Raw genomic sequence first — 22,214 nt, 5'->3', positions numbered from 1 at the left:
AGCTACTCACAGGAAACAAGATAGAAAGCAAGCCACTCACAGGCAAACTAATCAATCAATCGATACTCCTGGTTAGGAAACTACGAAGGCTAATCGTCCTCTGGACTAACACAACTTTACCATACAGGTCCAAAATACAAACAAAAATACTAATCATGTCATATTACTAAATTATCAATCATGGCTTAGAGCCGAACCTCACTTCTCAAGTCATCATCTCAAATAGAGGCATTTCAAGTTACCACCGATTGAGAATCTTATTCAAATTTCAAATTTAAGAAACCCATTTTACAACAGAACAAGTTGAAGGTTTAACCTTTAGAAGATGAAATTCAATCATCCAATAATGGGGAAAAATGAGTTTCACAAAGTAGTATAGTTCGTGTAAGGTTCGACGCGGGCTTGACCCTACACACGCATGACCTTGTTTAAAATAAATCATCTTTGTAGTCAAATTATCATTACGGACCATTATGCCATATTGAAAGAATAAGTCATTCCAACCAATGTTTGAAAACATATAACTTCTTTACGAAAGACTTTCATGCTTTAAATCATCAATGAGAATATCATTACCAACCCTTAACCATCATTATTAAGCATCTCTTATAGAGGAAAACATTCATAATATCACATACATATATAGGGTTTATTACAAACTAGGTTTAATGTGGGCTTGTCCCCTCACACACATTAACCATTATTTAAACATGAAAAGCTCAAGGAACATGAAAAGATCGATTTTCATTTCATTCATTAAAGGATCTTGAAATTAAATCCATCCTTAGATTACTTTCAAAATAGCCCAATATACTTTCAGATGCCAACGCTTGTATACACTTCTTTATTTCCGTATATCGATATTATAACAACAACAAAATATTGTCACAAAATAGTCACGAAAATCATATAAAACAGCCCCAAAATAGCGTCACAAAACAGCCACGAAATCATATAAAACAACCCCCAAATATCGTCACAAAACAGTCCGGTATACGCTTTGTATACAATATCTTCATACACCTTATTCTCCCAATCTCAAGAACAACAACTTACCAACAGCATACACAATTACTTTATATCAATATCCAACCAATACTAGCCATTTAATCACACCAAAACAGCACCACAAATCATTTGATATCCAAAAATTATAACCGAACTTTTCAATGCCATTTTCTCTATTTTAACTCGTCAAATCTATCAATGATAAGGATAAAAACATCATTAAAATCTTAGACATACATTAGGATTTTGTATGAGAAGTTCACCCTTTTTATTCAATAAAGAACTTTTAAGAAAAGAAGTCATGCATTCCAAAATAAGATTTTCAAAAGAGACATACAAATCACAATAATGTTTTTAAAAGGGAGACATACCTTAATTTGTTAAACAAGATTTAACAATTCACTTTTCTATTAAAGAACACCCAAAACCTAGCTTGAATCACTTTGGAAGGAGATATGTTGCAAACCCTTAATTGCTCCAAAACTTGAATTTTGGAGAAGATTTCCTAAATCTTGATTCTTGAATCTTGAGATGGGTGTTCTTGAAAACCCTAGATTAGGAATGATGATTTCTTGTTTAGATTACAAGGATATATGTTAGAATGGAGTTGGAATAATTAGAATGGACTTACCTTGGTGTTCTTGATGTTGGAGGAGAGTAGGAGGTTGTTCTAGGGTTTGAGGGAATGAAAAATAATGACTTGAACTGATATGGACGAATATATAATGTTCTGGAAAATACAGTTTACGTCCAGCACTGTGCTGGCCGTATTTTCAGTTTACGGGCCGTAAACTGACTTTACGGGTCGTATTTTGCACACGGACTGCACTGTGTCTCTTCAGTAAAATGGCCATAACTCTTTGCACAGATGTCCGTTTGACCCCCGTAAGATACCGTTGGAAAGGTATTTCAAAGATCTACAACTTTCATCAAGGAAGTTTTCCCAAATTCCAAATACGGTTTGAAATACGGGCCGTAAAGTGAAATACGGTCCGTATTTAACCTTATGACCTCAAAAATGTCAAATTCCAGAATGTTCAGAAATTCTTGGTTTCAGTTCACGACTTGGTTTACGGCCAGTAAACTGAAATACGACCACTGTTCATGGGCGTAAACCACCATATCACAACTGAACGGAAAAATTTCAATTCCCACATTCTTTATCTGATTTTCTAAGTCTAGGATCATGATCAAAGTTTAAGTTAAAGGTACGGGGTGTTACACCATGCCCCATGACCCCTTGGGCGCGCCCCATGGCGCCATGGCAAGCCTCTCAACGCCTAGCCCCATGGACGGCCCCGTGGTCTCGGACGCCCCAAGTGACAAGGTTGCTTCTGCCTATGTCACCCCATCAATGTCCCTCACGCGCGACCCTGCGCTGGCCGTGCCCTAACGCGTGCCCAGCGCCCAGTGTCAATGCAGCCCTGCTATAGTGCCAGCGCTCAGCGCCCAGTGCCCGCGCCCCAGTGCACGCACGCACTGTGCCTACGCGCATGACAGTGCCCCGACCGAGGGTGCACATGGACCTGCTCTAGTTAGGTCTCTTTTGTTGTAATTATAGAGTAGTTTACTTTATGTATTTTTGGTTGTGTTTCTCTAGCAAGTCTATGTCTAGTTCTATGACTTGGGTTTTTATTTTTAAAGCATTATTAGGGGGGATCAAGCAATCAAAACTTTCAAGCAAGCAATCAATTCTCTGTACCGGTGTCTCTCCCCCTCGACACCGCTTGCTCTCATTGTAATAGCTTTCATTAATGCAAACAAGCTCTTTTTCTCAATTCTCTTTTCTGTTCTCTCAATTGCTCGACATTGGTTTTCCCGCACGGCACTGACAGTCTCGTCTAGCGTGCGGAGGAGACCCCGGTTGGCGGACAGTAACCTTGGAATCATCGGTTGCTTGGCCTTACGTCGCCCTTCCAAGAAGTCTCAGGAAGGCGCCGCGTACGTAACAGTTATATTTCATAACGTAATAAATGGGTGCACGTAAATATGGCTTTTAGAGATTCATCACTTTTCATATTCCATATTTACACACTAACAGTTAAACTTTAGTTGTTAAAAATTATAGTAAAATACATATCACTTAATTATGATTAAGTGATAAATGTGTGGTGAATTACAGATATCCTAAATTTATTTTGTTTGGTGTAAATATCAAAGAGGTTGAGTTTTAACCTTACAAAGTTAATAGGCTTCTCCAAAGAGTCGGGAAGAGGGAATTCAAAAGACCTATTACGATCTCATAACTCATAAGTATCATGATTACACAGCTCTATACCAAATCATGAGTGACAACGACGCTAAGTCTTTGTCTATAAGCGAAATGACGAAAGCTCGATGAAGGCCTATGTTATAATAAAGAAAAAAATACACTTAGATTGCGAAGTCATTTAGTTGTGTACTGTATGAAGGGAAAATGTGTTGATTGAAGTCAGTCAGTTGTAATCCTTTTGACATTTCTCTTTTTTTCTGACTGTTTTATCTTTTTATGAAATTAAAATCGTAAATAAAAATTTAACACTATAATTCAAATTATGATCTTTCATCACCAAATTAGCCCTTTGAAGATAAACATGGGATTTAACATTTATCTTTTGGACAAAAAGAGAAGACAGTGATATATTTTTGTGAAGACAATAGTTTTGCTCTTTATATCAACTTTTCTTTTTACATTAGTACCTCCAAGTATAGATAAGGACATAACGAGTCCTAATCATTTCAATTTTTGTCTTTAGCATAGAAACAAATATGCGTACTAAAATATAAATGCATAGTCAATATCAACACGTGACAAATCATTTAGGAATCAGCATATTCTTCACTTTTAGTTTTTTTTTTTTTTTTGGCACAACTCATTCAAATATGAAATATTTATATACCTATAAAAATAGATATCTAAATTGACTACAACGTCTTAACTAAAATACATTTATTTTCTTTTTCTTTTTTTTTTTTAAAAAAATTGGCAGACTCGTTTGTCATACGCTGTTGAAAAGTGAAACAGTCAAATCATCCCAATCACATAGATTTAGATACAGTCCAGACATAGAGTAATTCTTGTCTTTTCTATTTGTTTTATAATTTAATATATGCAAAAAGAATGAGTTTATACTTTTTCAGGGAAAAAATTAAGTTACTACGTTGTAGGAGTAACATAGAGGTGAATTAGAAGCCCAGAAAAATCAAATCAAACAATTTAATCATAACTCACAAGTTAAAGTGAAAGGACATATTAATTAATTATTGACTTAGGTGATATTCTTGCTTGTCCTTGTGCTAAGGATCTACCGAAAATAGTCTCTCTACCTCTCATGTAAGAGACAAGGTCTGCATACACTCTACCTTCCCCTAACCCCACGTGTGAGATTTCACAAGGTATGTTGTTGTTGTGATGCATAAATTGTTGAATCCCTTTGAGATAAGAAAAGATTTTAGCTAGCATTTGGCCATAGATTGTCAAAAGAATTTGAAAAACTTGATTGAGTGAAGTTTTTCAAATTTTGAAAATGTATTTGATCATAGTTTTACAAAACATGTTTTACTTTAAAAAAAAAAAACATGAAACATGAATTACACCCATAAGTTCTAAAAATAAGATAATCATATTTTGTATGATTAACTTATATACGTAATGAGCGTTTGAGAACACGCACATAAACTTTTCCAAAATTTGAGCTGAGCGTACTTAATAAGAATATTTCATCATGTGTTCATGTGCTCAATTGAAATAAGTTGTTGTTCAAGTGTCTATAGAATATTATGAGTAAATTTAAGGGTTATCAATGTATTCAACCTTAATTTTTATTTTATTATTTCAAAGTTACTTAATTATTTTTCGTGATAAAAGAATCACTTAAATTTGTCTGAGTATAAAAGAAAGTCATTACATTCTTCTTATAGAAAAAAGCCAATGGACTTGGCTCAAGTGTTCACAAAAAGCCACTAAACACCTTTCTTTAGTAACCAAAAAGTTATTTAACTTTGCCTAAGTATCATATGAAATGTATCTTTTGTTCTAATGAAATTCTATAGTGTGCTCAACATCGAAAACATTGAAATTAACAGTTGTTCGACAGTGCAGTGGAAATGACTTATAAGGGAACAGAAACAGCTCTTTCAAGCATAAAAAGATCAGTGTCTCATAAAAATGACTTATTTCCCCTGGGACGGACAAGATTTCAACCTCATCTCCTCACTATCATCAGCATATACTAAATGAACTCCCAAATGTAATGGAATACAGGGACCTATAGATACCTCAAATCTACAGAATCATTTACCATAGTATCTTTACCTTTTCCTTTGCGATGCACCTTACTCATATCCACTTGAAAGAAAATAAAGCAGTCAAAACTGCCACATGCAACTACTCTCGACACTGACAGACGAATTATTTTTTCAAGAGGTTGTTGATCAATAGAAGCACGTTCTGGCACCAATTTTATAGTGACCTGTACACTACGAAACATACTGAATGATAAACTCGGGTCTTTTGGCGATTCATCATTTAAGAATGGAAGCTGACAATAAATAGCAATTCCCAGAAACGTATCACTGTACCAGTGTTTGTTAAGATTGAAGCACATCGCCTTTGCACATTTCGCAGAATACATGAACCACGAAGGAACCTCATGACGTGGATCACTTCGAGGGAAGGCAATACAAAATATCCCTCCTCTGTGCGGGTCATCGAAAACCAACTACACCAATATTAATGTTGCACGATTAGTTCATTTTCTAAACATCTACAATGAAAAAGATTGCATCATGTTTATAATCTCAAAAAGTTTATAGGCAGACACGAGAAGCATACCTTTTGCTGTACCATTGACAAAAATGGAAGGAGAATGTCTTCTAGCATGTCAGTCATATTCTCCCTTGGACAGTTTGTCATCTGCGCACCAAAACTTTCTCTGTGTGAATTACACCACATCTCTTGCAACTTCAGGTTAGCAAAGGAGACCAAGTACAGCTCTTTGTACATGGCTGGTAGTGTTGGAATGCTCTGCAAAGCAAAGCGATCATCTGCAAACAGTTCCATTATACGTGGAGGAAGCTCTGGCAGCTCTTTAAGCTTTTCACAATAGGTTATGTCAAGGAATCGGAGGCTGTAAAGTAGTGAAATGCTTTTAGGTAAATAGGTGAAGCTATTTCTGCTAAGGTTTAAGGTCAATAGTGCGGCAAACCATCCGAGACATTCAGGAATACTGCCATCAACTAAGTTGCAAGCACTAAGATCCAGACTTGTAAGTGTGCCAGATGGTAAAATACTGGGCAGCTGAAAGTTCAAATCAAGTTGGGAAAAACATCCCCAACTGCATAACTCGCTCTCATGAAAAAACTTAGGTACTTTTCGGAAAGATAAGAACTTTAGTTTCTCCAAGCGTGTGATGGAATTTGGGATGCACCAGATCGAAGTTTCACTTGCATCAAGCCCCTCCAAGTGTTCCAGATCGCAAACGTCTTCTGGCAAGTTCTTTAGTTTGGTACAGCGATTGAGGTAAAGAAACCTCAATGTTTTCAACCTGCAAATGCTTCTAGGGAGTGTTTCAATGTTACTGCAGCCGCTCAAATCTAGAGAGCCCCGGATATTCCCATGTTCAAATGCTGATGTTGATTCTGTTAAGCGAATTACATTCTGTTGAATTTCTGGAAATTTTCTCAAACTCCGACAACCAGAAAAATTTAGAACTTCAACCCCCGACTGTAACATAGTGGGAAGCCTTTCAAGTTTTTTGCAATCTCTCACATCTAATTTAATAAGCTTTTTGAGGGCTCCAACAGATGGGTGGACCTCTTCAAGCCGAATACATTCAGGTAGGATTAGCCTCTCCAAATTTGGAGATCCCGATAGGTCTGGAATTTGAATTAATTCACGGGAGCCAATCAAATCAAGAAGGGTCAACCTGTTTAAACGCTGTTTTGAACAAGAAATGAAATATATGAACACAATTATAACATTAAATTGGGATAAGGCATAAGTAACTCGAAGTTTCAGAGACACGCTTTACTTTTACAGAGTCCTATTTTTACAGAGGTCCTATTATCTTCCCTAAACTTTTTTAAAACATAATATATTTCACCTTAATGTTGACATGGCAAGGAGAACCAAATTCTTGGTAAGAATTGGAATACACGCACTGCCACGTGTAATTTCATACTTTTTTTAATTTTTTTTTAAAATCTATTTCATTTCCTTCTTATTGTTTATTTTCCAATAAACTATCAAAGGTCTAGCTTATTAGATGATGTTTCCAATGCTCTTTTAATATTCAATTATCAAAAATCAAAACTTTAAAGGCTTGAATCAATCCTTTATGATCTGTGTAAAAAAAATTGAAGAAAAAAAATTGGATTAAAAAAAAAGAACAGTGGGAATGTAAAAGTGGAGGGCAATATAGAGGAGGAAGAACACCACCCTCAGTTCTAATACTGTCTCCCCTGTAAATCTTCTTGATTTTTTCCATCTGGGTGTTCTTCAATAAACAGATTGTTAATTTGGGTATTTGTTATTTTTTCTCAAACCAACCAATAGAAACCCCAAACAGATTGCGGAGCTACGAAGGAAAATAGAAAAACTGGTGATGATTGTTTAACAGGTGGTTCACGGTGGAACTAGTGGTGAAAGTGTGTAATTTAAAGATGAGACTAGGCTTTTGTGGTGGAAGGCCGCTGAGGGCAGCGACCTGGTCAGTGGCGGATTCAGGGTTTTCACTCATGGGGTTCGGGAAAAGAAAAAAAAGTTAACCCCTTGAATCTTCCTTGAGTTGACGTCACTGGGACATCTACCACTTGGATCCTGCCGGTCAAGATAATCATCGAACAAGAACAGCTAAGAAAGAGCGAAATGTCAACACTCAAGTTTGCGGTTTTCAACCTAATCGCTCTTTTGACTTCGGAAAAATCTAAAAAATAATGTTGTGATGGGAATCGAACCTATGACGCTAGAGACAATTTTGAACACCTTGGACCGCTTGAGCCAACCTTTTGCTTTTTTTTAGGGTGTTCAAAAGTTAATATATGCACATAAACACAAAAAATTTACCCTATATATACACTGTAATTTTTTGCCGAGGGTGTTAGGCCCTCTTTAAATCCGCCTCTGCCTGGTGGTGGAGGAGTGAAGCCCACATGGTGGATCGAAATTGAATAACAAATGCTTAAAATAATAAAAATTGATATATTTATGCTTCTTGCACAATAAATTCTTGTTCAAAAGATGAAAGTTGCCGAGATGAGAATGTTGAGATGGATGTGTGGTCACACCAGGAGTGACAGGATTAGGAATGAGGATATTCGGGATAAGGTGGGGGTGGCCTCGGTGGAAGACAAGATACGAGAAGCGAGATTGAGATGGTTTGGGCATGTGAAGAGGAGAGATACAGATGCCCCAGTGCGGAGGTGTGAGAGGTTGGCCATAGATGGTTTCAGACGAGGTAGGGGTAGGCCGAAGAAGTTTTGGGGAGAGGTAATTAGACACGACATGGCGCAATTACAGCTTACCGAGGACATGACCTTAGATAGGAGGGTTTGGAGGACCCAAATTAGGGTAGAAGGCTAGTAGATAGTCTCGTTATCCGTTCTTATTAGTAGTCGCATTATTGCAATATAATTTCTTGTGCTCCGATTTCTGCTATTATGTGTTATTTCCTGTGCTTTGGTTATCCTGTGTCATCTGCTCTGATTTCTGCTATTATCGGTTATTTTCTGTGCTCTGATTATCCTGTATTATCTGTGTCGCTTGCATTATTTCATTTCCATATCGCTTTAAATCTCTTATCCGAATTTCTTAACCTTATCTGACTTCTTTTTATGCTTTTATTGAGCCGGGGGTCTTTCGGAAACAGCCGTCCTACCTTGGTAGGAGTCAGGTCTGCGTACACTCTACCCTCCCCAAACCCTACGATGTGGGATTTCACTGGGTTGTTGTTGTTGTTGTTGTTGTTGTTGCCACGTCAACGCTCAAGGTGGCATTTATTCTGTATTAAAATAGTTTAGGGGGTAATAGAATCTGTAAAATTAAAGTGTTTTGAAAATTTGGGTAAAGGTCAGGGTCACTTATGCCTCATCCCCATTAAACTCATGTCTTTTGTATGTATGGATAGTTAGTTACAATTTTTGTACCTTAAATCACAGATGAAAATATGGTCTTAACTATATATTTGCAGAGGGATCAAAGATTGGGGTGTGCATTCAGTTTTTTGGTACAGTTTTATATTGTTTGGTTTTCAGTATTAAAAAAAAAAAGTACAATCCAATCCGAATCAAAATAAATTTGTTTTGGTTCATTTTTTCTCTTTTCTATGCGGTTTTTTTCGATTTGGTTATTCGATTGCGCCATATAAGATGATTATTTGAAAAACTCTATATTTAAAAGTACATAAATACATTTCCAAACCCCCCTGAACTATACCCGAAGTTCCATCGACACACTTTACCTTTACCTTTCCAGCAAATTTAACTTAAAAAAATAAGTTCAAGACCTAGAAGTAATTAATTGAAAAGTATGACATTAATATGAAAACTTTTGTGAGGACTACAAAAACCCCTTGATTGTCCCTTATATATAGTAATAATAATAATAATAAAAATAATTAAAAATAATAATAATAATAATATATCCGAAATTGAACAAAAAAAATCAATATTCTTAATATCTTAATTCGAAACCAAACCAAAAAATCAATCCAAATTAAAATTCGGTTTGATTTTTCGGTTTAATCCGAATAATGCACACCCCTGCTCAAAGATAACGGGGAAAAAATAGTATTGAGTGACATCATACCTTTGACCCTTCCCAGAGGTTAATCACATAACTATACCGCATACTAAGCACCACCAGCTTTGATGGTTCGAAATCTTTTGGCAAAGATGGTGAAGGATAATATGACCAAATTAACCAGCATAAGCTGTTAGGAAGATAATTAATGGGGTCATGCATCAAGTTGTTCTGAGACCATGATGCAAATATTCTTAGTTGCTTCATATGCTTGAAGACTTCATTGCTCAGGTGTACAGTATCTTCCTCTGAGTTGGACTTCGACAGCATTTGTATGCTTTCTATTGCTTCTCCGCCCTGTAAGGATTCAAAAGCATTAACAGAGAAAGTACTAGTGATTTTTTTATGCTTGCACATGATAATTAAATTTAATGCTTTATGAAAAGAAGAATATGATGATTCAGTAATGCTTTAAGAAAAGAATATGATACTTGAATTTAACGCTTTATGAATATAAAAATGACGAATGTGTATGCTTAAAACTATTAATTAAAGATCAATTTACTTGAATCTAAATTTTTTAACGAGACAAACATTTCAAGAAAGAAACAGTATACTGATTGTTATTTTTCAAAACATTAATTTGTGGACTCAACAAACAAGAGAGGAATCAGGATTTTTAATTAGAAGTTTAATTAGGAGACCATCTATGAAATTTACTCTTTAATGATGCCTCAATTTCTAATTAGTTGGGTATTTTAAATGTTTAATACATGTAGGGTTGGGAAATGCTTTTCAGTCTCATTTATAAGCTTAAAATGTTTATGGTAAAAAATGTTTTTTAGCCTTATTTCCTAAAGGCCAGAGCAGAATTTTGTAAATTGTGATGGCTTATAATGAGTGTAAAATTTATCAGGATAAATTGCTACCTTATTTTCAGAAAAAATATCAGCAATATCCTCACGAAGCCATATCCGGCGCCTAGGGCATTCTTGCCTTGCAATACGCCAGCCCATTTCTCGAATCAAATCATGCATCTCAATCTTACCAGATGATTGAACCAAAAGGAGGGACTTCTCAACCAGGACATCAATCATTATTTCAGTGAATAGTTTTTTCAAAACATAACCAGGAGTTCTTAAAAATGCACATGCTAAGTCTAGAAAAACTTGCTTCTCTGCATCCCCTAGTCCATCATAACTTATCTTAAGCTTTGAAATGATTCCATCACTAGGAATATCTCGCAGTGCATCTAGTGCACTCCTCCACTGCTTCATGTTCCGTCCACGAAGGAAGGAACCCAAGACTTTAAGCGCCAGGGGAAGGCCACCAGCATACTTTACAACTCGGTGAGAGAACTGCTCAAAACCATTGACTGGAAATGTCTCTTTAAAAGCATGCCGACTAAATAGTAGAGTTGCTTCAGCTATAGCAAGTAAACAAACTCTGTAAGTGTCGTCACAGTCCAATAGCAAGTGCTCGTCCCTTGCAGTAATAATAACTCTGCTACCTTTACCGAACCAATCATGGGCTCCAGCTAGCCTATCCAACTGGTCTTGATGATCCACATCATCAAGAACTACCAGAACCTTCTTAAAGCCAAGCCTTTTTCTTATCATATCAATCCCACCATACTCATCAGCAAGATTCACAGACTCACTGGTCAATACCTTAGTAAGCAGAGTCTTTTGCAGAGACAGCAATCCCTGTTTAACTTGATCTTTAATGTTTGCAACAAAGCAAGCACCTTCGAATTGATGAGAAAATCTATGAAAAATGGCACTTGCAATGGTGGTCTTGCCAATACCACCCATCCCCCAGATCCCAATAAATCGAACATCTTCACATTCCATCATCAACAGCGAGCTTACAGCCTGAATTTGTGATTCTGCACCAACTAGAGTGTCACTGATCATTGACTTTTGGCACAACTTATTAGCAATCTCTTTCACAATATGTTCAATGCACCGAGACTCATTTCTGCACAAGAGAGAGAAGACAATGACAATCTAAGAAAAAGAGTTAATAAGAAAGATACGCAGATACTTAAATAAAGCACAATCCAGCAAAATAAAACAACAGAATATTCTACTTGTAAAATTTTGCATCTTTTGGATGCCTTTTATGAATGAATCAATTACTTCATAAAAAATAAAAAATAAAAAGAACAACAAAATATATCCAGAGACTGCTGACATAATTGGTATCATCAAATAGGATTACACAGGAATTATAAGAACAAAAGGATAGTAATCACCTTACTTTTTTTTAATTATTGTTAAGCAAGAAGAATTGTAATCACCTTACTTATTAGAACGAGAGAACTTTAGCTAACCTGTGTATTTTACAGGTATTAAAGGTGAAGGAGTAGATGGCTGGTGTCAATAAATTCAAGATTTACACAGAGTAATTAGCACATTAGTATTTTTGCTTCCTAGCCCAAGACTAAAGAAGTGTAGGAATAAAAGTTCAATGTGCAAATGCATCCATTATCCAAGAAATGCTCAACGTTATCTTTGCAGAAAGATCAGGAACTTTAATGCCAAGTTAAATAGCTACTGACCCATTGTAAGTACTCCCATGCAGATCATGGCCTGACAAATTGGCTGCTTCACTTAAGGCTTTCGTCCATTTATGCACCTTCTCAGTGTCGTCCTTGAAATCTTCCTCATATTTGGAGAAGGCTTTAGCAAAACTATTTTTCCGGGAGCGTACTTCCGATGGACTTATGTCATAGAACACTGGTACAACTTTCTGCCCAAGTTCATCTCTACACTCCATGATCTTCACCAGCTCATCCAAGCACCATTTGGACGAAGCATAGTTCTTTGAGAAGATGATAATGGCAAACCTTGACAGTTTAATGGCACTGACAAGTTGAGGTGAAATCGATGCACCTCGTTCTAGTGTTTCATCATCCTTGAAGGTCTTGATTCCATCCCGAGTTAATTGTCTGTAAAGGTGAGCCACAAAGGTCTGACGCGTGTCTTCACCTCTAAAACTCAAAAACACATCATTTTCCCACTGTTCGAAAGGTGGTAACGAACTAGAAGAGGCAAATGACATCTTTATCCAACTAAAGTGGAAATTGGAGAACTTTTCTATCCTCCGAATTGCCAAAGACTGAATGACCTGCTTTTGCACTTCCTCAACAATTTACTGAAAGCTGCCTTCTAAAGAGCTAAATTTACTCCAGAATCACTAAACAAAACAATAAACAAACAAAACAATAAATTAGATTATTCCAAAAAGCTATATCTTAGTCATATTGTGAAACAGAATATTAAGACAACTACATCAGATTTAGTGACATTCCAAGTTGCTTCATTATCTTTTTTTTCAATAACCGATACTCGGTGGATGATGGACCCGCCCCTCTACCCTTCTTCACTTAATAACCAGGCTTTTTTTGTTTCGCGATAGGGTTAGAGCCCGTCACATGCGCTTAACCCTCACGTCACAAGTTGCGCTCTTACTACTACACCAAAGCCCTAGGGCTCATAACTGCCCTCCAATTAGTCTTCTAATTATGCTGCGTTAGGTTCCGTGTGAAATAAGGGCATATACGATAGGGGCATGGTTGGGTCAAATATTAACAAAGGTCAAAATGTTGCTTCACTATCTTCTAAAGAAATTGTCATTTTCTTTTGGGAAATACACCCTTCTACTTTGTTTTATTAGCTAAATTTACCCTCCGTTTCACATTAAGGCTAAATATACCCTCAAATTAACGATTTCCCCCAAATTGACCTCAAATCATCAATTTCACTTAAAATTACTCGATCACACCATAATCTAAGAACCAGACTCACAAATACAGTAAAACAATTTCATTTATGGTTATTCACTTCTCTTTCCTTTTCCATTAATCTCTCCTCTCTGATTTTTAAAGCCAAAACAAAGGTCCAAATTTTATCCAACTCTTCGATAAAATTCAAACAATTGACATGAAAGAACACCACTTGTTTATTTAATAAGAGGACAAAAAGCAGCAATTAGTTCGTTGAAAAAAATCATTAGACCTTAGATTACTTTAGTGGGTCAGCGTGTGGATTTAACTAACAACACAATAGGTACAATCATCCAAAATTAATAAAACACAACTGATTTACCTTACTTAGTTGATTAAGCTTGAGAAGTGGAAGATTTTGCATAAAGGAGCTATTTTTTCTTGATTAAGCTTAATATGCTTACTGGTTGACCCGTAGGAGAGAGAGGAGACTGGCGATGCTTTAATGATTAAGCTGAATATGCTTAATGGTTGATTAATTTATTCGTGAGCAAATATTGCTATCGTGATAATAGTATATAACTTAGTGTTTATTTGTTTATTTGGTTCGGGTTCGAGGTTTAAGTACCAAAAAAAAAAAAAATGTTAATATTTTAGATGGTCATTCAACTATAGTTATATATTTTTTTAATTTTATAACTTAAAGGTTATTATATTTCACCTATAAAGTCACCGAACTAATTTAGATGATTTTTTTTTTAAAATAGAAAACTATCTATTTTAATCAATTTATTCACCGGCCACACTTGGCTAGATCCGTAGAAATTGTATGAGTCAACTATATATTTGACCCATATAGTTTTAGCGGGTCGGGTCAAGTGGGCGATTTAATAAAATTGGTACCTTTTATTTTTTAAAATTTTGGCTTAAAATAAAAAAAATTATGTCAGCAAATTTCAATGAAAATCACCTAAATTATTTGGATGATTTTGTAGGTAAAATATCAAGAGATTTTAAGCGATAAATCACTTCTCTAAGAGTACTATTATAAATGACAGTCTTTTTGTTTATTCCTAAAATGACAGAACTTTTTACGAATTAGCAAATCTTAATTCTTAAGATAACTCACGGATAAAGAAGGACCACTAATTAAGAAATTTATTTTAAAGCTTGATTAATCATATCATTTTCTCTTTCATCATCATCTTTTTCACTAATTAAAAAATTACTATACGACTAATAATCCTAATCTTTTCACTTTCATCATTATTTTCTCCACTATTTAAGAAATTTGTTTGCCATTAATGATCCTTGTTTTTAGTTTGGTTATAGTATATGTTATGCCATGCATATACATGGTATAATAAAAATATACATGATATAACATATAAATACATATGTGGTATAATAAAATATGCATGGTATAACATATAATACAAACACGGTATGATTAAATATGCATGGTATAACATATATGACCATATGGTATAATAAAGATACACATAGTATGTGTGTATATAATGATGATGATGATGATAATAATAATAATAATAATAATAATAATAATAATAATAATAATAATAATAATAATAATAATACATACATACATACATACATACATACCACTAATACATGTTTTATTACATATATATTGAAATAGAAAATGTGTAAGTACCACCAATTAAAGTTATAACATGTTAAATTAAAATGTTAATATTCAAAGAAAGGAACAAAAAGGAAGAATTTGCATGTATAAAAAGAAAATAAGAAAGAAAGACACGATAAAAGGAAATGACAAAAGAGAATGGAATGGCTGCTGTGGGAGATAAAACTTTGATCGAAAAAAATAGGATCCAACTAAAATTTAGGGACTTTTATTTGGGAGTTATTTTATGTGTTAATGATTAGTTGTGATGCAATGATAACTGACTAATGTTGCTACTAGCCTGCAAATATTTTTTAAATACGGCCTAATAATAGGTTTTTCCCAAATATTAAGAGTTAAGTGACTTTTTGGGTTATAAAACAAAGAAAAGTTACTTTCGAGGAGAGCTAACTTTAGTTAAGTGACCATCTTAGAAATTAAATCCAAAAAGATCTTGTTACGGAGCTCTTACCCTTAAATAGGTCTTAAGCAGCGCGAATCTGAATTAGTCGGAATCCCAATGTGATTATCGGACACCGAATGGAAAACTAAAAAGAAGTTATATAACCATTCAACTATAATAAGTATTTATGAAAGTCATTTATGTTATTTTGTATTATCAAAGTTATTCAAGTTGTACTATTTTTTTCACAAAGTCATTATAGCCAAAATTTTATTTCCTTGGACGCATTTTTATAGATTAAGAAATCTTGTGCATGTCTGTGGCTTTTGCTCGCAAGAAAAATTGCACATCTGTCTGTCTCCCTGCAGATGTGTTTTATACTGAATTTGCTCACTTTCATCAAATATTTACAATCTTTAGTAATAGCAGTAAGATATGACGTTGTATATTATCTTCATTGATAAGCTTAAGAACAAGTAAGCAATCAAATTTCACTTCTAAATCATTAAATATCTTTTTTTTAAGATCTTATTTTATGTACAGTAGTTCTGTAGTGAGATTTGACACGAGCTTCATCTTACTTGCACACTCTTTTTTTTCTGCATTCCTAAAAATCCCTCAAAAAATAGTATTTTTGATGTGCAGTCTTAACACTATCATTAATATTAATTTCGTCTTCCTTGCATAAGGAAGTGATCAAGTAATTAATTTAGAAAGGATATGGAGATTTGACGAAGAAAAATGAACAAAGAAAAGAAGTGTTGGGCTAAAACAACTTAATGATATTTTTAATATAGTGTTATATTGTCCGTTTTGAGCTAAGCTCGCATGATTTTTCCATAAAATCTCAAATCATTAAAAGTAGAGATAACACATAAACAAGCCCACAAACTTGATCTCAGCTGACAACTATGCCCTCCAACTTTAGGTGTGTACAAGTAGGCACCTCAACTTGTATAAAGTTGAACATATAAACACAAATGCTGACGTGAGTCACATGACGCGTCTAGATGATTATTTTGTGAGTTGATGTGTTCAACTGACAAAGTGAAAACGAGTTGAAGTGTCTACTGTGTACATCTCAAATTGAAGGATATATTTCCTATCTGAGGTCAAATTTAAGAGTTTGTTTATGTATTAAGTATCTAATATCTTATAATAACTCGTTTTTCTTTTCCGTTACACTTTATTCGCACGCCTAATAAAAAATAAAAAAATAAAAACAAATAAAAAGTAAGAGAATCAAAGTAAATTGCAACTTGTGAGCATTGACACGTCTATACTCTTTCTCTTCCCATGTCTTTTCTGTGACATTTATATTCCGTACCATCGTGTCCTTGCTCAAATCAAGCTATTAATTACTCAAAACCCCTAGAAAATTAGTTGCTTAATAGCCATTGATTTTGCTTAATTAATTAATCTTATGCATTCATCTTACACTCAGATTTTTACATTTCACATATAATTAGCTTTTTGGGTGTGTGTGTATAATATATATATGGGGAAGAGAAAGAGAAGAACTGATCTCAATAAGACTACTACTCCAACAGGTAAAAATTGGTTCTTGCTTAAAATGATTATTCTTTTTAGTGTTTTTATTTCTTTTGCTTTAAATGTTCTCTCTGTTGTCTTATTTTCTTGATCAGAAGAATTTTCAGCATTTGTGTGACTGTTTAATTAGCATTTTACTTTGTGTTGTAATTTACTTGGAATTATGTAATGCTCCAAAAAGGTGTTTAAGGGGGATTTGGTGGGGTGGGGTGGGGTGGGGCTGGGTGGGGGGCATAGCTTCGTAATTTATAATTACACAGTATATTGAAGGTTAAAGTTATTTTTATGCATGTATAGTGGATATTGAATTTCCTTGGCTTCTTTGGTGTTTATATCTTTTATCTTTGAACTATCTTAGTGAAAATCTTGGCTCCGCCAGACGTTTTCTTTAGTTGACAGTTTGCTGACAAGTAAAGATTGTTCTTTTTTTCCCTGGGGAGAGATTCATTTTATCTAATAGCTTATGGGCTAAAGGTTTAACTTTTGATTAATTTTTAGGCTTTTAGAGTTTGGTGAATGGAATTTTATTAGAAAGTTCCATTTCCATTTCCTGAGTGAAGTTTAAGTCTTTGGCTTTTAGATGATTATTTCGAATTAACTTCTTGAGCTTTTCTCAAATTATTTGTATTTGATTAGTTGTGAGTAGTTCAGTAGAAGTTGATCACTTCACTCCTTTCTCAACATTTTAGACAACGTGTGCATTGATTATAGTTTCTTACTATGTGTGAGAGAGGTAAGGGGCTAGCCTTTCCATCTCTCTCCTTTTCGTAGTAGTAATATTTTGGTATCGCATAGATCATTATCTTTATGTGTGTATTACCATGTGTTGCTCCATTTGTTATGTATCTTGATATTTTGCTGTCTTATTGCTCTTATAATCCTGCATTGACTATGTTTCTTTTGAGCCGAGGGTCTATCGGAAACAACCTCTCTACCCCATAAAGGTAGAGGTAAGATTTGCATACATCTTACCTCCCCAGACTCCACTTGTGGGATTGCACTGGGTATGTTGTTGTTGTTGTCGTCACTCTAGATGGGAGTGGTGTATGTTTTGATCTGTACATCATGACCGAGACACCCCTTCGCTAAAAAATAACACTATATTGATAGGTAACCTTGTTTTGTGTGTATATATACTAGTTGAATCCCCTTGATTTTCCATGTATTATACTTTTTTATATTTTGACTCCCCTTAGTGAAAATCCTGGCGCTGCCACTGTTCATGACTGGTTATCAAGGTTGGTATACTTTGATATTCATTGCCTGCAGCCATTTTTAGATATACTTCCTTTTGTCATTTCCTTCAACTGTCGAGGGCTCGATTTTCCCTCGAACTATTTGCTTGAGGCTGCTTTTCCTTCCGCCTCAAATTACTTGCATTTTGGAGGCCCAACTATGATTTTGATCATAAATTGAGTACATTATCTTTTGTACTTACACTAAAGAAAATTTGACGGTTTTGATCTTTAGTTTATATATCCCATGTTGTTTTCTTGTTCCATCTGTCCAAGGTTCTTCTGCTTTCACGCACCACAATACTCTGATCATTTTGCTACATTCAAGTGTAGCAGCATTAAGTTTTGTCTGCTTGGAAGAAGCTGACATGACAATAGCAATGCTTTTTCATATAAGAAATTCTCAAAAGAATTCTAGGATAGGTGTTGTTCTTTCAGTATTGGTTCAATCCACAGTTCCCCTCCCCCCAACCAACACCGAACACATACAAAAAGAAAAAAAGTGTTTTTGGTAGATATTCAGTATGCTTGCATAGTTAGTTTCCTTTGGAAATGACACTCGAACACTTGAATCGTGATTTGACGCTTATTCATGTCGCTGCAGACCTGCTGCCTCCACCTGGGATGGATGCTTTTTCAAAACAGGTTAGCTTTCTTTCCTGTCATGCAATGGTAGTTAATAATATCCACTACTCTTGCTTCGTAGTTGAATCTTCAAAGTTAACATGATTACACGTCTGCTTCTGTTGAACTTTTGTGGATTATATTAAATGGAGGAAAATATATATATCAGCTCAATCCATGCTGATACTATACTCTAAAAATATTGATGTCCTGGGATTAATTGACTAAGATGTTAATTAGTGGCGTAGCCACATACTACGAAGGGTGGTTAGTTGGACACCCTGTGTCAAAAATTTATACTGCGTATATAGAAAATTACACTATGTACAAAACAACAACAACAACAACATACCTAGTGTGATCCCACACGTGGGGTCTGGGGAGGGTGGGGTGTGGGGTAGAGAGACTGGTTCCAATAGTCCCTCGGCTCAAGAAATTCCTGACTTTGCCTGTAAATTTTAATGTTGTGAGATTCCCGTCTTAAAAGTTTAAAAGGAGGTCTTCATGAACAAAATTGGGAGGTGAAAAATGAGACGAGAAGATTTCATTTTGAAAAATTGGGAGGTGAAACAGAATCTTCAAGCACCAAATGAGCTGGCATTGTGATGAACTTTCTTATCCACCTTACTTGGAGGATTTTTCTTGTATACATTAAGCAGAAGGTATCTCATCAAGTTGACTGCAGAGCAGTGAAGTCTTTCTCATCAATTATGGATATCATAGATGATACTTCAAAGGTAATGCAATGCCAACAATCATCTATTGTTCACCATCGAAATATTGACCAGGCAATGTGTTCAAAGCATCATCGTAACTACTATGGGCTCCATTATTCTCGACGAAGGTCTGCTGATAATGCTGAGGCATCAACTTCCCGTGGTGGAACGACTCCTTTTTGTGATGGAAAGCTGTCCTTAAAGCTAGCCAGTATATGTAACTCTGATTCGGGACATGACACAGGTGCACCTTCTTTCCTTTTTTCTCTCAATAAATCATTAAATTTCGCACCAATATTTAGTAGCTTTACAATGATCTTAGTTTTTTCTGGGAGACCAAGTTCTTATATTGCCATCAAATGTAAGATAGTAAGAATGGAAGTAGAATGTGACCTTGTAAATCAAAATTTCCGTTCATTGTAATCAGTCTTGAATGATTCTCTTATCTTTCTTTCTTTTGAATCTGCTTGGCTGAATACATAGATGGTCCCTTGAACCAGCCAAAAAAATTCATTCAGACACCCATCTAGGGGCCGACCTATTGAACAACTTTCGTTGACGAAAATGTGTCTATTGATCACATATCTGGCATTTTTTTTTTTTTGGGTAAATAGTGTATTCTATTCAACCAAAAATGTTCATTACAAAACAAGTGGGTGTTGACCACGTAACTCCAATCAAAACAAACTAAAGTGCGTGAACATTACCCGCCTTTGACGTGACACAAAAAAAAAACCAATGAGAAAAAGACACATAAAGCAAAATAAGGAAAAAGTCAAAATCTGACACCAAGAGAGAGAGAGAGAGAGAGAAAGAGAGAGAGAGAGAGAGAGGAGGAGGAGTTGACCGGCATAGATGAATTCCGACAAAGTTCCATCGTTTTAGCAACACCATTTTTTTGGCAGGGAGGAGGAGGAGGGAGTGGCTTTTGTATCCAGAGAAGCAGAGGAGTTGAAAAAATTTGGCCAGAAATAAGTTTTCCGGTAGCAAATTCCAATTTTCAGGCAAAAAGCGCTCAATGGCTAGGGGAAAGGCAACCTGCCATGCCACCAGGGCATGTCCAATAGGCACATTTTTGACAACTTCAGAAATTCAATATGTGGAGCCCCTAGATTAGTTGTATATATAACAACAACAACATAAGCAGTATAATTCCGTAGGTGGTGTCTAGGGTAGATTATATGCAGACCTTAACCCTACCTTGTGAGGGTAGGGAGGCTATTTCCGATAGACTCTCGGCTCAAGGAGAGATGAAAAAGAAGTATTAATAACAAGGCAAAACACATAAACAAGCCCTTTAACTTGGCGCGAGCTGGCAACTATGACCTTAAACTTTGCTAGTGCACAAGTAGGCACTTAAACTTTCCAAAAGTCGAACATGTAAACACAAATGTTGACGTGGCGCTGACGTGGCACATAATTTTGTTCAGTGTTATGTCACTGCCACATCAGTGTCACGTCAACATATGTGTTTATGTGTTCAATTTTTGGCAAGTTTAAGTGCCTATTTGTGCACTAGCAAAGTTTAAGGTCATAGTTGCCAACTCGCGCCAAGTTAAAGGGCTTATTTATGTATTGTGCCTAATAACAAGCAGTAAGAGCAACAAGATAATAAGATAAACGAATTGAAAGAAAACAATCAGGTAGTACTAGAAATCTAAGAATAAGCAAACGTAAAAATAAAACTAATACTCCTGGTACGTAAAAGATATACGTTAGTTGTCTATATGAAAAAAGAAAATGCTGACAAGTTCAAGTGGTTGTTCGTGTATTCAGCCAATCAATTTTAAGAAACAGCTTGGACATATTTGATATTATTTTTAGCTTCTAACTTGACTTCCTTTCCATTTCTAAACAGAGAGTATGCAGACTGAATTTCATAAACCAGAAACAGTTACATCCAATCTATTGGCAACGAATGCAATATCTTCCAAGGTCACGAAGCTGTTTTGCGGATTATGTCAGAAGCCGTTGAGAAAGAAACGCTATATGTTCGATAGCAACATATCTTCCGGTGAGCCCTCTGTTGTGGCAGTTTTGGTTTGTGGTCATATTTACCATGCTGATTGTTTGGAAGAAAGAACACATCATGAGGATGTAAGAGATCCACCCTGCCCGATTTGTCGTGGTCCTATTGAATAGGTTCGCTTTTGTACCTGAATCGATAATTTCTGACAGTCTTAGACGTGGATCTAGGATTTGAAAAGCTAGCTGTAAGTGGCGTAATCTAGCATATATACATATGTTGAAAAATCTTGATAAAATGTAACCTCATATTATGTGTATATATAGTTCGAGCCGAAGACAGTGAGTGCACGTTTTATCGTTTGGAGACAAGATGTAATGAAAGGGAATTGTAGCTGACAAGAGGCACCAAGAATCACTTAGTCTGTATAAACTTTTCAGTGTTTTCTTCCTCTATAAATTGGTTATTTTGTTATTCTAGATCTAGGCTAGAATTTATATAAGATATTAGTGAATGACAAATTGATGCATTTTAAAGTGATGAATTATACTATATTTAAAGGTAAAAATTTACCCGCACCTAGTGTTTATACCAATCGAATGAATACACGATACATG

General features: G+C 35.3%; 2 protein-coding genes across 5 annotated transcripts; one reads left to right on the top strand and one right to left on the bottom strand.

Moving 5' to 3' along the window:
• Positions 1–4,979: 4,979 nt before the first annotated feature.
• LOC132636986 (TMV resistance protein N-like) lies at positions 4,980–14,009 on the bottom strand. Of its 2 annotated transcripts, none has more exons than XM_060354103.1 (6): positions 13,840–14,009; positions 12,291–12,928; positions 10,657–11,707; positions 9,794–10,084; positions 5,822–6,925; positions 4,980–5,708 (listed from the first exon to the last, which is right to left on the bottom strand). In XM_060354103.1, exons 2-6 carry the CDS (start codon positions 12,791–12,793, stop codon positions 5,256–5,258), a joined length of 3,402 nt encoding a protein of 1,133 aa, XP_060210086.1. In that variant the 5' UTR covers positions 12,794–12,928; positions 13,840–14,009; the 3' UTR covers positions 4,980–5,255. The 2 variants fall into 2 exon arrangements, with proteins under 2 accessions (XP_060210086.1, XP_060210087.1); XM_060354104.1 differs by having other exon boundaries at positions 13,845–14,009.
• Positions 14,010–16,753: 2,744 nt separating this feature from the next.
• Positions 16,754–22,076, top strand: LOC132636985 (uncharacterized). Of its 3 annotated transcripts, none has more exons than XM_060354102.1 (4): positions 16,754–17,055; positions 18,896–18,936; positions 19,704–19,875; positions 21,490–22,076. In XM_060354102.1, the coding sequence occupies exons 1-4, from the start codon at positions 17,004–17,006 to the stop codon at positions 21,771–21,773; spliced, it is 549 nt and encodes a 182-aa protein (XP_060210085.1). In that variant the 5' UTR covers positions 16,754–17,003; the 3' UTR covers positions 21,774–22,076. The 3 variants fall into 3 exon arrangements, with proteins under 3 accessions (XP_060210085.1, XP_060210083.1, XP_060210084.1); XM_060354100.1 differs by having other exon boundaries at positions 19,575–19,875; XM_060354101.1 differs by lacking the exon at positions 18,896–18,936 and having other exon boundaries at positions 16,756–17,055; positions 19,403–19,875.
• Positions 22,077–22,214: the final 138 nt, after the last annotated feature.

Source organism: Lycium barbarum, chromosome 4 (assembly GCF_019175385.1).
Source record: "Lycium barbarum isolate Lr01 chromosome 4, ASM1917538v2, whole genome shotgun sequence".
NCBI classification, from domain to species: domain Eukaryota; kingdom Viridiplantae; phylum Streptophyta; class Magnoliopsida; order Solanales; family Solanaceae; genus Lycium; species Lycium barbarum.
This window is presented reverse-complemented; position numbering and strand designations above follow the sequence as displayed.